This window comes from Phacochoerus africanus, chromosome 6 (assembly GCF_016906955.1).
Source record: "Phacochoerus africanus isolate WHEZ1 chromosome 6, ROS_Pafr_v1, whole genome shotgun sequence".
Lineage (NCBI taxonomy): Eukaryota > Metazoa > Chordata > Mammalia > Artiodactyla > Suidae > Phacochoerus > Phacochoerus africanus.
This window is the reverse complement of record NC_062549.1, coordinates 119,378,202-119,394,143: the sequence shown is the minus strand read 5'-3', so window position 1 is coordinate 119,394,143 and position 15,942 is coordinate 119,378,202. Positions and strand designations below refer to the sequence as shown.

The 15,942-nt window shown below is 40.0% G+C and overlaps 1 protein-coding gene across 2 annotated transcripts in view; it reads right to left on the bottom strand.

Moving 5' to 3' along the window:
* PLPPR5 (phospholipid phosphatase related 5) overlaps positions 1–15,942 on the bottom strand; it is a 114,713-nt gene that overhangs the window by 28,793 nt on the left and 69,978 nt on the right. For both annotated transcript variants that reach the window (XM_047785220.1, XM_047785219.1), the window contains exon 4: positions 5,603–5,779. In XM_047785220.1, coding sequence (XP_047641176.1) covers positions 5,603–5,779 — 177 coding nt within the window. The remainder of the gene's footprint in view (positions 1–5,602; positions 5,780–15,942) is intronic.

Here is a 15,942-nt window from a genome sequence, read left to right as displayed (position 1 = left end):
ATGCTGTCTTCAAGAGACCCACTTCACTTCTAGGGACACATACAAATTGAAAGTGAGAGGATGGAAGAATATATTCCATGCAAACGGGAATCAAAAGAAAGCTGGAATAGCAATACTCGTATCAGACAAAATAGACTTTAAAATGAAGAATATTTTAAGAGACAAGGATGGTCACTACATAATGATCCAAGAGGAAGATATAACAAGTATAAATATCTACGCACCCAACATAGGTTCACCACAGTATATGAGGAAACTGCTAAAAATCTTAAAAGGACAAATCAACAGTAACACAGTAATTGTGGGGGACTTTAACACCCCACTTACAGCAATGGACAGATCATCCAGACAGAAAATCGATAAGGAAACACAGGCCATGAATGAAGCATTAGACCGGATGGACTTAATAGATATTTATAGGACATTCCATCCAAAAGCAACAGAATACACATTCTTCCCCAGTTCACATGGAACATTCTCTAAGATTGATCACATCCTGGGCTATAAATCAAGCCTCGGTAACTTTAAGAAAATTGAAATCATATCAAGCATCTTTTCCAACCACAATGCTATATGACTGGAAGTCAACAACAAGAAAAAAACTGCAAAAAACCACAGACATGTGGAGACTAAACAACATGCTACTAAACAACCAGTGGATCACTGAGAAAATCAAAGAGGAAATTAAAAAATACCTAGAAACAAATGACAACAAAGATATGACACTCCAAAACCTATGGGATGCAGCAAAAGCCGTTCTAAGAGGGAAGTTTATAGCAATACAAGCCCACCTCAGGAAACAAGAAAAACCTCAAAGAAACAAGCTAACTTTACATCTAAAGCAGCTTGAGAGAGAAGGACAAGACCCAAAGTTAGCAGAAGGAAAGAAATCATAAAGATCAGAGCAGAAATCAATGAAATAGAAACAAAGAAAACCATAGAAAAGATCAGTGAAACGAAAAGCTGGTTCTTTGAAAAGATCAACAAAATTGATAAACCCCTAGCCAGACTTACTAAGAAAAAAAGAGAGAGGATTCAAATCAATAAAATTAGAAATGAAAGAGGAGAAATAACAACAGACATCACAGAAATACAAAGGATCATAGGAGACTACTGTATGCAACTATACGCCAATAAAATGGACAACCTAGAAGAAATGGACAAATTCTTAGAAAAGTACAATCTTCCAAGACCAAACCAAGATGAAGTAGAAAAGATGAATGGACCAATCACAAGTACTGAAATTGAAACTGTGACTAAAAAACTTCCAACAAACAAAAGTCCAGGACCAGGTGGCTTCACAGGTGAATTCTATCAAATATTTAGAGAAGAGCTAACACCTATCCTTCTGAAACTATTCCAAAAAATTGCAAAGGAAGGGACACTCCCAAACTCATTCTATGAGGCCACCATCACCCTGATACCAAAACCAGACAAAGATACCACACACAAAAAAAGAAAATTACAGGCCAATTTCACTGATGAACATAGATGCAAAAATCCTCAACAAAATACTAGCAAACTGCATCAAACAATACAGTTAAAAGGATTGTACATCATCACCAAGTGGGATTTATCCCAGGGATGCAAGGATTCTTCGATTTCCACAAATCAATCAGTATGATACACCACATTAACAAACTGAAGAATAAAAAGCATGTAACACTCTCAATAGACACAGAAAAAGCCTTTGACAAAATCCAATACCCATTTCTGATAAAAACCCTTCAGAAAGTGGGCATAGAGGGAACCTACTTCAACATAATAAAGGTCATATATGACAAACCCAGAGCTAACATCATTCTCAATGGTGAAAAGCTGAAAGAATTCCTGCTGAGATCAGGAACAAAACAAGGATGTCCATTCTCACCACTACTATTCAACATCGTTTTGGAAGTCCTAGCCACAGCAACCAGAGAAGTAAAAGAAATCAAAGGAATCCAAATTGGAAAGGAAGAAGTAAAACTATCACTATTTGCAGATGACATGATACTACACCTAGAGAATCCTAAAGACTCTATCTACCAGAAAACTGTGAGAACTCATCCATGAATTTGGCAAAGTCACAGGATACAAAATTAATACACAGAAATAAACAGCATTTCTGTATACTAACAATGAAAGATCAGAAAGAGTAATTAGGGAAGCAATCCCATTTACCATTGCATCCAAAAGAATAAAATACCTAGGAGTAAACCTACCTAAAGAGACAAAAGACCTGTACTCTGAAAACTATAAGACACTGATGAAAGAAATCAAAGATGACACAAACAGATGGAAAGACGTACCATGCTCTTGGATCGGAAGAGTCAATATTATCAAAATGACTATACTACCCAAGGCAATCTACAGGTGCAATGCAGTCACTATCAAATTACCAAGGACATTTTTCACAGAACTTGAATAAAATATTTTAAAGTTTGTTTGGAAGCACAAAAGACCCAGAGTAGCCAAAGACATCCTGAGAAAGAAAAATGGAGCTGGAGGAATCAGGCTCCCTGACTTAAGACTATACTACAAAGCAACAGTCATCAAAACTGTATGGTACTGGCCCAAAGACAGAGATACAGATCAGTGGAATAGGATAGAAAGCCCAGAATTAAAGCCACACACCTTCAGTCAACTAATCTATGACAAAGGAGGCAAGAATATACAATGGAGAAAAGACAGCCTGTTCAATAAATGGTGCTGGGAAAACTGGACAGTCACATGTAAAAGAATGAACTTAGAACACTCCCTAACGTCATACACAAAAATAAACTCCAAATGGATTAAAGACCTAGATATAAGACCAGACACTCTAAAACTCAGAGGAAAACATAGGCCAAACACTCTCCAAAATAAATGACAGCAACATCTTCTCAGATCCACCTCTTAAGAGTAATGACAGTAAAAAAAATAAATAAATGGGACTTAATTAAACATAAAACTTTTTGCACAGCAAAGGAAACCCTAATCAAAACGAAAAGACAACCCACAGAATGGGAGAACATCTTTGCAAATGAATCGACTGACAAGGGATTAACCTCCAAAATTTATAAACACCTGCTACTGCTCAATACCAAAAAAACAACCCCATCAAAAAATGGGCAAAAGATATAAACAGGCAATTCTCCAAAGAAGACATATGGATGGCCAAAAAACACATGAAAAGATGTTCAACATCAGTCATTATTAGAGAAATGCAAATCAAAACCACTCTGAGGTACCACCTTACACCAGCCAGAATGAACATCATCAAAAAGTCTACAAACAATAAGTGCTGGAGAGGGTGTGGAGAAAAAGGAACCCTATGACACTGTTGGTGGGATTGTAAATTGGTGCAACCCCTGTGGAAAGCAGTATGGAGATTCCTCAGAAAACTAAACATAGAACTACCATTTGATCCAGAAATCCCACTCCTGGGCATCTATCCAGAGAAAATCATGACTCAAAAAAACACATGTACTCCGATGTTCATTGCAGCACTATTTTCAGTAGCCAACACATGGAAATAACCTAAATATCCATCGACAGAGGAGTGGATCAAGAATATACACAATGGAATATTACTCAGCCATTAAAAGGAACAAAATAATGGCATTTTAAGCAACATGGATGGACCTAGAAATTATCATGCTAAGTGAAGTCAGTCAGACAATGAGACACCAACATCAAATGCTTTCACTGACATGTGAAACCTGAAGAAAGGACAGAATGAACTTCTTTGCAGAACAGATACTGACTCATAGACTTTGAAAAATTTAGGGTTTCCAAAGGAGACAGTTTAGCGGGTGGGGGGAGGCACTGGGGGTTTGGGATGGAAATCCTTTAAAACTGGATTGTGATGATCATTGTCCAACTATAAATGTAATAAATTCATTGTGTAATAAATAAATAATAAATTTAAAAAATAACATTAGCAGCGGGAAAGAGCTCTGCCATGTATTTATTCTGTTTTGTTATTAGCAATGGATTGTGTTATTGTGTGTATAGAAGCGGAATGGGACAGATTTGGAGGAAGTGAGCAGGGCTAGGAACCTATGGCTCTATTAGATGTGAGAAGTGTTCATCTCTAAAATGGAGAGGTTATGGTCGGAAGAGCAAAAAAATAAGACACGAGAGAAAGATCCTGTTGTGGAAATGACCTGGGATGCGATGAGTCAAAGGCAAATGCGAGACACTGGGCATGGGGCCTGGGGACACGAAGGCCTTCAACCCACACACAGAGGTTTGGCCGGAGTAGGTTCGTGTGAATTTTATTTTGGAATCCTTTGAGAGATCTGCACATACTGCAAGATCACTGCAAATACCCCAGGATATTGCAAGCCAGAGCTGAAATCACCACTGGAAATAAAAGAGTCTTAGCTGCCCGCATGAGAAATTGGCACAGCTCCCCACCCCCACCCCATCATCCCCAGTGTTTCATCAAGTCCAAACCATTCCACCTCCTCAGCACCCCGGGCATCCTTCCCCTCTCTCTGTGCCCTCAGAGGCCCAATGTGTCTGTTTTATCTCCCTGGTTCGGCATAACTTGGCTCTTCTCTTCTCACCTGGAGTTTTATTTCCCAGAAAACATTTTCAGTGCACAAATCCGATCACAGAGTAAAAGGGACTGAAAGGAAACAAACTCTCATTGACAGCAATTACTTTGTCATCCACGTGGCCACGCACTGAACTTATAAATCCTTATAATAACCTTTCAAGGAGGCTGTTTACAGCCTCATTTAAAGAGGAAGAAATTGAGGCTAAGTAAATTGCTTAACAGCACAGATTGAGTAGATCAAGAAGCTGGGATTCAGGCAGGCTGGTTTTTTCTTTTCTTTTTCTTTTTTTCCTTTTCTGTTTCGACTCAGTTGGACCCAGGCAAAAGTTTTCAAATCATGGATATTTTTTAAACAAAAGCCCGAGTTATTGTTATAACATGTGAGGTTTTGCAGGATATTCCCCTACGTCCTTTTCCTGTCCCCATCATGACACGCACACTGGATGATGGGTACCTTTCCAGGTGCCACATTCTCTCAGACACATACTGCGCCCTGGAATTCAGGAGGGGCTCCATCCATGCTTATTTTAGGAGACATTTCCTATTGCCCCTGTGAATTGTGTTTGTTGCCCTTTATTCCTTATGCCCCAGGCGAGAGACACCCCCCCCATAAACTTTTCCAGTTTATACGTCCCCTCCTCTTTTTGATGGGTCCCTAATCCCAACAGAGTGGCTCTCTTGAATAAACCTACCTCTATCATAGCCCTTTAGAGAACTCTCTGGGCCCATCTTGTCCCACCTGACTTCAACCTGTTTGAGGATCTGGACTACGTCTTTTTCATGTATTTATTCCCACCCCCGAGCATGGTGCCTGGGTTATAGCAGAGTCTAGGTAAATGTTCCTTCTATGAAGAAAGAGACGGAGGGCTGTTTGGTCACCTTTAAATGTGGAATATTTATTTTTTTCCACCCCCAAACCTGACTACAAAACGAGGGAGGAGGAAGAAATGAGTGACTTAAACCACATACTTCCATCTGCTTTAGTAACTAAAGCCTGTGATTCACACCTGTATTGTCCAGCAGGTCATTATACAAGCTGATTCAAAACCAAATTATTTTCAAATAATTTATACTTACCAGAAATACTGCTATAGATATTCCAACCAGAAAGCCTGCTATCACATCAGACCAATGATTTCGATACTCTGCTACTCTGTTGAGTCCAGTGAGAAAGGCCAAACACATTAAGCCCAGGCACAGAACAGGCTTAGCGAGTCTTGTTCCTTTGGCTTTGATTGTGTTGGTGATATACATCTGAAATACCAAACGAAAAACATGACTTTTCATGAACATATTTTCTTGATATACATCTTATATATGTATCTGCACACATAAATACATACAGACATATACCTGCCTGTATAGTTCAAATAATCAACTGCAGCTTACGAATTTTCTGAAGCAAGTTTCTTAAAACTAGAGTTTGATAAGAGTAGCGATGAGTTAATTTTACTTAGCTTATACGGATTAATGTCAGTTCTTATAGAATATTAATCATCTAAGACACTGCGTAGAAACATTCCAAGTGACTTTCTTTATAACTTGCAAAGTACTTATTCTTGTTTTACCTAAATTCACATTTTAGGTGAATACTATTAAAAAGGGGAAAACTGATGAATGAGTAGATTTTATGTTTACATTTTTGTATGCCTCCTGAGAGGAAGCATACTTTTTAAAAATCAGAGTTTGTGAATATAGCTATAAATAAACCAAAATGGAGCCCATTTCCACTAAATAGATATTATTTTGAAAAAAGAATTTAAGGTTCAGTACTGTGCCAAGGTTTGCTTTTATGTTGTTGTCTGAAACGGTGAAATAGCTTTAACTAAATTTTATCAACCAGAATTAAGACAACCAAAAAAAAAAAAACAATTATGATAGTGGCAATGTGCTGGCTAAAACCAAACCAAAACAATTATTAAATAACTACGTTTTTGGCATCTTCACATATGCTAAAGAAGAACATACATCAGTTGACTGCACAGAATGAAATGTCTTCACATTGTTAGCCACCAGGCTCAGGAAACTCAGTCGTTCCCTCATCTGATTTTTTCTATTGATCAACTGCTCAGATTTAAACGATGTGTGGTTATTTAATGAATCTGTTGACTACAAAGGGTATGTGTCTGTTATTTCCTGCCATTAGTAAAGTGATTATGAAGAAGAGATGGCTTTGACAATACAATCAGTTTTTATGATATTAATGTCAGAATCCGATACTGACAACATAATCAGAAATATAATCAGGCATATAACCACTTGCCTGTTGTCCTCAGTGGAATAAAGAAAAAAAATTTGCCTAAGAGATTAAAAACCACAGTCAGCACTTAAGGTTTTCATTCACGGCAGCCACTTTAGAATGCTATGAAATTCGGTAATTATCTTTTCGCTTTCTTTTTTTTTTTCTGGGCAGAGTTCGCAGGCCTGTTAGCTGCCAACGCACACTATATGAATATTTAAACAGCCCATGTGATCCAAGGCTTCTATCTAGCCAAGTTCTAGCCCTTTTGCAACCTAACCAGCCCTGATATTCTAGGAAAAAATAAAAGCTGGACTATCTCCACCTTGGGCCTATGACCTTCAGAGCTATGTCTGCGGGTTCTGAGCCTGAGCTGGGAAACTGAATAGTTTCAGTTAAGGAGAATAAGTACACAAGAGAGGGAAAGAGAAGGGGATGAGAAGGAGAAAACAAGGCTGCTGCCACTGAGAGAAATATGTTAAAAGAGTTTTGCCCACATGAATAACAAGGCAGGAATATCACACCCCTTCAGGTTGCCAGTGATGATGCATCTAATAGAGTAATTCCTTATTTGACTCATGCATATACATGGGGAGTGAAACGTGGGCTGCTCGTGAGATTTTCTTTAATGCAGCCATAGGCTGAGTAATGATGTCTTACCTCTGCATTTCTTCCCATCTGTCAGAACATCCTACCCTTACTAAGACAAAATAAATGCGAAATGATAACTGAATAGTAGGAATATTGCTAATAATCATTAGCGCTCTGATTTCATGAGGGATGGCTGTTCAAGACAATGTTCCAGACTTACTGAATCTTCACAATAGTCCTGTTAGTAAGACAGCATCATTACCTTCACTTTATAGATGAAAAAATTGACTCGCCGAAGCTCATTATGAAGGATGCACAAGCTGACTATGGGGGCGGAGGTGGCGATTTTGAGAAAGGAGAGACATGGATGGGAAGCAGGGGTAAAGCACTCTGGTGCCGCTACCCTTCCTTTCTTTCTCTATTGATTACTTGCCTGGAGGGAATGGCCAATGGACACAGGCTAAATATGAATGGATGCAAGAGAGATTAAATTAAAAATGGAAGAAAGAAGGGAACCATCATATAGAGCAGGGAGCCAACATTTACACGCTACCGTAAGGGAGAAGTAGGAAGTAGTACTAGTTTGTGTGGAAAGTAGAAGTAGGAAGTAGTATTAGTTTGCTCTGGAAAACACAGGCATTCTCCTTCATCCCCAGAGGCCACCTCAGAAGAGAGCTCAGCCCTTCCTTGTGCAAGGGGTGCAGGCTTGCAGTAATCTGTGAACTTGGGATGATGCTCTGAGCTTCCTCTTGAACTGGAGTTCAGTCCTAAATTGCTCTATGACTCAAGCACTGATTATAAGGGGTCCCAGGACATAGTCTGGCTACTAGGCAAACTCATGAAAAAGCTTCTGTGTTAGGAATAGCCTTGGATTTGGCTCTTCCTCCACCAGATCTCCATTGAATGTCCAGAACCAGAATGGAAGAAAACTGAATTTTAAGGGTGATGGGAAAAGGGTGATATTTGCTCAAATACTTTCAACTTTATTTTATTTTTATTCTGTGTGTGTGTGTGTGTGTGTGTGTTTTCAGGGACACAGCCATGGCATATGTAAGTTCCCAGGCCTGGGTCAAATCAGCTACAAGCCACTTCTGCGACCTACACCACGGGATGGTTTAACCCACTGAGCAAGGCCAGGGATCGAACCTACATCCTCATGGATGCTACTCGAGTTTGTTACTGCTGAGCCACGATGGCGAACTCCTCAAATACTTTCAACTTTAAAGTGGATCATGGTAGCGGTTTATAATGCACAGATTTTTCTGTAGCATAATCAGTGGGCATGGATGTCACATAAGAAAAATTTGAGTTTTCACTGATATGTACTAGGGAATTTTTTGGTACTTTGTGAATGTGCCTTTTAACCAGTCTAATTGTGTTATCCTTACAGAAAGTCTATTATTTCTAATTAGCAGAAGAGGAAATTATAGCATAAAAAACTATTAAGCAAGTTGGATACAGGACAGGAATTGATTATTTATGCTCTCTTGGTTTTTAATTCACTTATGAAACCATCTAGGTTAACCAGATGTCAAAACATAGCTAAAATAAAACACAAACAGAAGGGCATATGGTTTGAGCAGGATGGTGTCTATTCAGCCCTCAAGGGTCAGTGGATGCTCACTACCTTATGGGCCAAGCCATTTAACTATTATTGGGCAGTTCTTACTCAGCAATCCTATGAATATCTAGTAGCGCAAAGATGCAGAATATATATATATATATACACAGAATATCTATTATATTCATGTCTACTCATCCCAAACTCCTAGTTGAGCCCTCCCCTGCTCCCTTTCCACTTAGATGACCAAAAATTTGTCTTTCATGTCCTCTTCTGTTTTGTAAATAAGTTCATTTGTGTCATATTTTAGATTCCACATACAATTGATATCATATGGTATATGTCTTCCTCTGAGTTACTTCATGTAGCGTGACAATCTCTAGTTTTTGTTTTGTTTTGTTTTGTTTTTAATAACCACAAAGCACTACCAGTAATCTTGTTTGTTGCCCCCGCGTGGACAGATGCCCTACAAAGTTCCTCTTATTAGATTCCTAGAATTATTTTAAAAAATAAATTTTCTTAATTGTTTTCAAAATGCATTCCACCTTGTCAAAACGGCCTTGAACTTTGAGGGTGACGTCTATCAAATTAATCTCTCTCTCAGCTTCTCATGAGCTTCGGACACACATAGGACAGGGTCAAGGATGCGATTCCACGGGACTCCACTAGAGACCTACTTGCAAATCTGTACAGGGACACCGAACAAAATTTGGGGGGGGGGGTTCATACATTGAGACAGGCATGCAGAGTCCTGGAAGTCTTATTATTATTATATCCATGCTTCGCCACAATCATAAACTTGCCAAATTGCGATGTAAATGAATCTGACAGGGTAGGTAACAGAACTGTGATGAGAGGTAATACAGCAGTGTTAAGACCACAGACATGCCAGGCAGATGTGTGTGCACATAATTCAGACCTTTCAGGGCTGCGACAGGAAAGTGCAATAAACAGTGGTATAGTGACATCATAAATTTTATAGACTACAAACTAGATTGTATAAGCATACAGCTACCTTTTTTTCCCCATAACTGAGCTCAGCCTCATCATGGGCGTCCACCCTGCACTGAAGAGGAACGCTGAATAAATGCTCAGTTGTTCTCAGCTTCTCAGTCTTCTCTTTCTGGCAAAATGACCCTGTGGTCCAGCTGGAGGCCTTCAAGACTACATGGCTGAGGAGCGGAGGAGGCAACCTCAGAGCAGCCACAGGGCTGTCGCACAAAGTCCTCCCTGCCTCTCCTGCCACCTGCTCCTCCCACTGCATCTCCGGAGCTCTTCGGACAACCACGGTGAATGTCCTGGCAACCCCCCCGCCCCAATGTGGCCCATACAGGCTCACGCTCCGACCCCCCACACATCCTCCCTCCAGCCCCAGGTGAGCTGTCTGCCCTCTTGGGCTCTGCTGCAGGGTCCTGTGGCTCCCACAGCACCAGCTGCTCTGATGCCTGACGCACCTGCCATTGGGCTATGTTGAGGCTGAGTTCCCAGTTTCTAAATCCATGTACTCCCTGTTTTCTCTTCATCCTCTCTGGAGCTTCTATCATCCGATGCCCAACTTCCTTCTCAGGCTTCCTAACCCAGGGGTGCTCGCTGCTGCCCTTCCTTCCTCTGCTCTCCTCCCAGGCCCAGATACGGCGCCTTCCCCCTGGCAGTACCATCTTTTCCCATCATACCTATGTACTCTCTCTGGCTTGTAGTAAAATACATAGATCTTGGAGTTCTCGTCGTGGCACAGTGGTTAAGGAATCCGACTAGGAACCATGAGGTTGCGGGTTCGATCCCTGGCCTTGCTCAGTGGGAATTTAGAATTGCCTGCTCTCTTTTGACAAAGAAAGAGGAGACGATTGAAGCCAAACATTATCTTCCTTTTCTGATTGGTTTTGGCCCATCTCTCTGTTTCCCTTTTTTTCTTTTTCCAGCTTTATTCAGGTATAATTGACAAATTTTTAAAAATGGATATATGCTAAAGGTGTACGATTTGATGTTTCTATATCAAAATGCATTCCACCTCGTCAAAACCATCTTGAACTTCGAGGTTAACGTCTATCAAATCAGCCTCTCTCTCAGCTTCTCACTGTGTGTGTACATTGTGACGTAACAGCCGCTGTCAAGCTAATTAATGTGTCCACTCCCTCACATAATTAGCACCTTGTGCGTATGGGCGCGGTGAGAACATTTTAGATCTACCTGCTCTCTTGGCAAATTTCAAGTATGCAGTACAGTATTGTAAACTACAGTTACATTGCTGTACATTAGATCCGTGTGGTATGTATAGACATACTGTTATCCGGCCTTAAAAAGGAAAGAAATCCTGCCGTGCAAGACAACATAGACAACATTCGCCATCATGCCAAGCAAAAAGTGCCAGGCACAGAAAGACAGATGCTGCAAGATCTCACTTATAAATGGAATCTAAAACAGTCCACCTCTGAGTTCCCGCTGTGGCGCAATGGGATCCGTAGCCTCTCTGGAGCACTGGGACACAGCCCGGCACAGAGGGCTAAGGATCCAGCGTTGCTGCAGCTGTGGTGTAGGTTGCAACAGAGGCTCGGATCTGATTCCTGGCCCAGGGACTCCATAGGCTGCGGGGTGGTCAAAAAAGAGAAAATAAAATAAAAGAGTCCAGCTCATGTAAGTGGAGAGTAGAGTGGGCATTGCCAGGACCGAGGGGACAGGGAAATGGGGAAATGCCGGCACTTCTCTTATGGCAGCTCCTTCTCTGAGACATTGAATAATAGATGAGAAATTCTAGAACTCTGTTGTCCAATCTGGTAGCCCTTAGCCACTGGGACCATGGAACTGAATTTTTAATTTTAGTTAACTTGTTTCACGACTGGTACTTGATGTGAAGAAAACTTTAAAATACGTTTGGAACAAACTGGGTATGTGCATCTACTTTTACACTGTAAATTTTATGAAACCTAAATACAAATCAAATACTTGAGAAGAACATGTTGTATCAGAACTGAGATGTATTGCGAGAGTCAAATAGACGCTGGATTTTGAAAACTTACCCCAAAAAAAAGGAATGCAAAATATCTACTTAATAATTTTTATGTTGATACACATTGAAATGTTAAACTCTGGACATGCTTGGTTCAATAAAATATATTTTAAAAATCGGAGTTCATGTCGTGGCACAGCAGAAATGAATCTGACTAGGAACCATGAGGTTGCAGGTTCGATTCCTGGCCTTGCTCAGTGGGTTAAGGATCTGGTGTTGCCATGAGCTGTGGTGTAGGTCACAGACGCAGCTCGGATCCCGAGTTGCTGTGGCTCTGGCGTAGGCCGGCAGCAACAGCTCCAATTAGACCACTAGCCTGGGAACCTCCACATGCCATAGGTGTGGCCCCAATAAGACAAAAACACACACACACAAATTTTTTTAAATTAATTTTTAAAAATAGAATTACTAGAAAATAATCATATATGTGGTTCAATTTACATTTCCACTGAACATTGCAGACCTAGACAAGAGCATCATGATTCAAGGGAAATGAAAAATATAGTTAATATTCAAAAAATATTGTCCCCATTCCAACATTTATTGCTATCTTATTACTTTTTTTATTATACTTGTTAGAGTTGGGTACTGAACCTAAAACCATTTTTTAGGGCGCCTGTGCTCTGTCTGAAAATATTTATCCATATCTTCTATCTACATACAATTTTTACATCTCCTAATATAGTACTGTTTCAGGAAGCACATCGTGTAATAAAATGGCATTATGGGATTATCTTGAACTTTCAGAGTTAAACTATCATAGTCTTATTTTTTTCAGGTTCTAATTTTTTTTTAATTTACTTTTTCAAAGTTAATGGATTGTTTTGCATTTTACTGATACCCTTCAGACACGCAGCGGATTCCATATTTAGTCACCGTAAATCAGAGAGAGGTTCAACTTCAGGAGTTTTAGTAACCTGGGTTAAAATGGCAGAGTCTATCACTAATTATTTCTGTGACCTTGACAGATTACGTAGCTTCTCCGAATCTTATTTATGTCATTTGCGAAATGAAAATCACAGTAGTAGTTTGTAAGATTTAGTACAAGGAGGGTAAAAGTTGTATTACTGTCACAAGGCACCATGAAGCCTTCGTTTGCTTTGTGCCTGGAATAAACGTAAGGGATTAAAATGATATGCTTGGATTAAAACCAAATTTGCCTGGAGAAATAAAAAATTCAATTGCCTTGCTTATGGGCATGGGGAGAAAGGTCCTTAAACATATTGCATTTGAAAAACCAAGAGTGGCCATCCATTTTCGTTACAATATACTTAATGGGTCCCTAACAAAAGGTTACATAATCAGGACACAGCATTTATCATGTAGTTGATGTCCTTGAATGGGCAGCTCTAGCGAGTCACAAATGTGCTGTAAATTAACAAAAAGCCCAGTGTTCAGGACCAGCTGTACGTGCAGTTAAGATCAGAATAGCTCAGTGACTCAGCTGCCCCCCGGGACAATGGCTGATTGATGGTTTGGTTGTAAATAACAGCCCCTTCATCACTGACACATTTACCTTATCCCCAAAGTTCAGCCGTGGCTGGTTTCACATGGAGACCATTTCCATCCAGTAGAAGACGCATGATAAATATATTGTCCACATGGCACTTGGTCCATCAGTCAAAGAACAAAAATACTTTTTCTTGACATTTTCTCTGTCATCTATAAACGCTAGAGCCACATGTTTCCATCTAACAGCTGTTTTCCACTCACAAGATAAAAAGTAATATTTAGATAAAGATAAGCTTTATCTTAATTCTGATTGTGATAACAAAGAAAGCTATGTGATAAATGAGGAGCTGCATGCAAGCCAAAGGTATTCATCTCTAAGATTTAAAATTCAATAACCGGTAAGAAAGGAACTGAAATGAATATGTAAACATCAACCTGGAGACCTTTAAATACTACGGAAATGTGCACCAGACTGTTACATATATTGAGGACTTAGTTTTAGTTTAACTTAAAGGCAAATGAAGAAAGTAGAACCTACAAAACTATTAAAATATGCAGATTAAAAATTTAAGTTTAATGTTAGGGACAAGAAGTTAGTAGTAAAAACAGTAAAAGCACATCTCAAATATCTCTGACTAATCCTCAAAACTTTGAATTTGTAGTTCAACCTTAAGACTCACGATGTTTCTCAGATTTTCGTTAGTTAAGGAAAAAAGCTATGCTTGATGGATAGGTGATTATTCATACATACAATCCCTGTATGATACACACTACATCTAATCATCTACATAGCATCTGCAATCATAAAAATTAAATATCAAGAACTGGACTCCAGATCTTGAGATACTCTCTTAAATTATACAATAATAGGAAAAGGCTCATTATACTTTAAAAAGAAAATGTCATATTGCAATAAGGATAAGAAATATGGACCACAAGGCATGTGTGCGCTCCTCCCCCAACCCTGCAGAGAAAGTTTCATAGTTACTGTAAGTATTTGAATAGATAATATATATAGGTTTGCAATTCAGTATTTTTAATTAATAAAAATGCTTTATTAATTTCATACTAATATTAAACATTATATATAACAGTGTAAGATTTCAAGGGATGTCTCAAAATTCGAGAGGGTGCTTTTAGGACATTGCTAACCTCATCCCTAACCCTCATCTGTGGCTACACCACAGGGGCTGGGGAGAAGTGCCCCTGCTTGGTCACCCAGGGGTCTTGGGAAGTGCCTTCTTTTCCCCCTTCTCATGGCTTGAGATTCCCTTCTCCCCACTCCTCAATTTTCACTCACCTAAAAGCTACCTAGAGTCAGAAAGAGAAAGACAAATACCGTATGATACCACTTATATCTGGAATCTAACATATGGCACAAATGAACCTTTCCACAGAAAAGAAACTCATGGACTTGGAGAACAGACTTGTGGTTGCTGAGGGGGAGGAGGAGGAGGAGCAGGGAGCGGGATGGACTGGGAATCTAGGGTTAATAGGTGCAAACTATTGCCTTTGGAGTGGATAAGCAATGAGAGCCTGCTGTCTAGCCCTGGGAACTATATCTAGTCACTTGTGATGGAGCCTGATGAAGGATAATGTGAGACAAAGAATGTATGTGTATGTGTGACTAGGTCACTTTGCTGTACAGTAGAAATGGACAGAATACTGTAAACCAACTACAATGAAAAAATTAAAATCATTAAAAACAAAAACGCTGCCTAGATTCATCTCTATTGTGCACCCATTAGATTTCCTCACTCTTCCTCAGGAGTAAATGATCTCTCTTCTCCTATACCCACCAGCTTCCACCCCTCACCCCAAGAAGCTCTAGGCTTGGGGCACCAGAGTTGTCAGATGTTACAAGGTCCCTCTGTCCTTGATGCCTGTCCTGCACCTCAAATCACATCCCCAGCCTCAGTCCAGCTGCTTCAGGGGAGTAATTTTGTACTGATTTGGTTCATAGCAGTTATAAAAAAACCATCATTTTTGTGCTGAAGTATAATTTTTCCTCCTTTGCTAGCGTTATGACAAACAGAAATATCCTTTCTTCCTTGTCAGCACCGTGGCTAACACAGTGCTTGGCTCACTCTCAGTAATTACTCACAGTACAAGTTAAGAGCTCCTGATTGGGAGTTCCCATCCTGGCTCAGAGGTAGCAAACCTGACTAGCATCCGTGAGGACGTGGGTTGGATCTCTGGTCTCTCGCAGTGGGTTAAGGATCTGGTGTTTCTGTGAGCTCTGGTGTAGGTTGCAGACGTGGCTCGGATCCCGAGTTGCTGCTGTGGCTGTGGTTGTGACCAGCAGCTGCAGCTCCGATTTGACCCCTAGCCTGGGAACTTTCATATGCTGCAGGTGCAGCCCTAAAAAGACAGAAAAAAAAAATGAAAACAAAAAAAACTCCTCCTGGTTGATTACTAGATGTCAAGAACTAGGCTGAATGCAGTGCCTGTACCAGTCATGTAATCCAAATGACCCCAACTACTGGTACTTCACAGCAGACGTAGTAACTAAGACACAGAAAGGTGGAGTAATGTGGCCATGGACTTACAGCAGACACTGATGAAGCAGG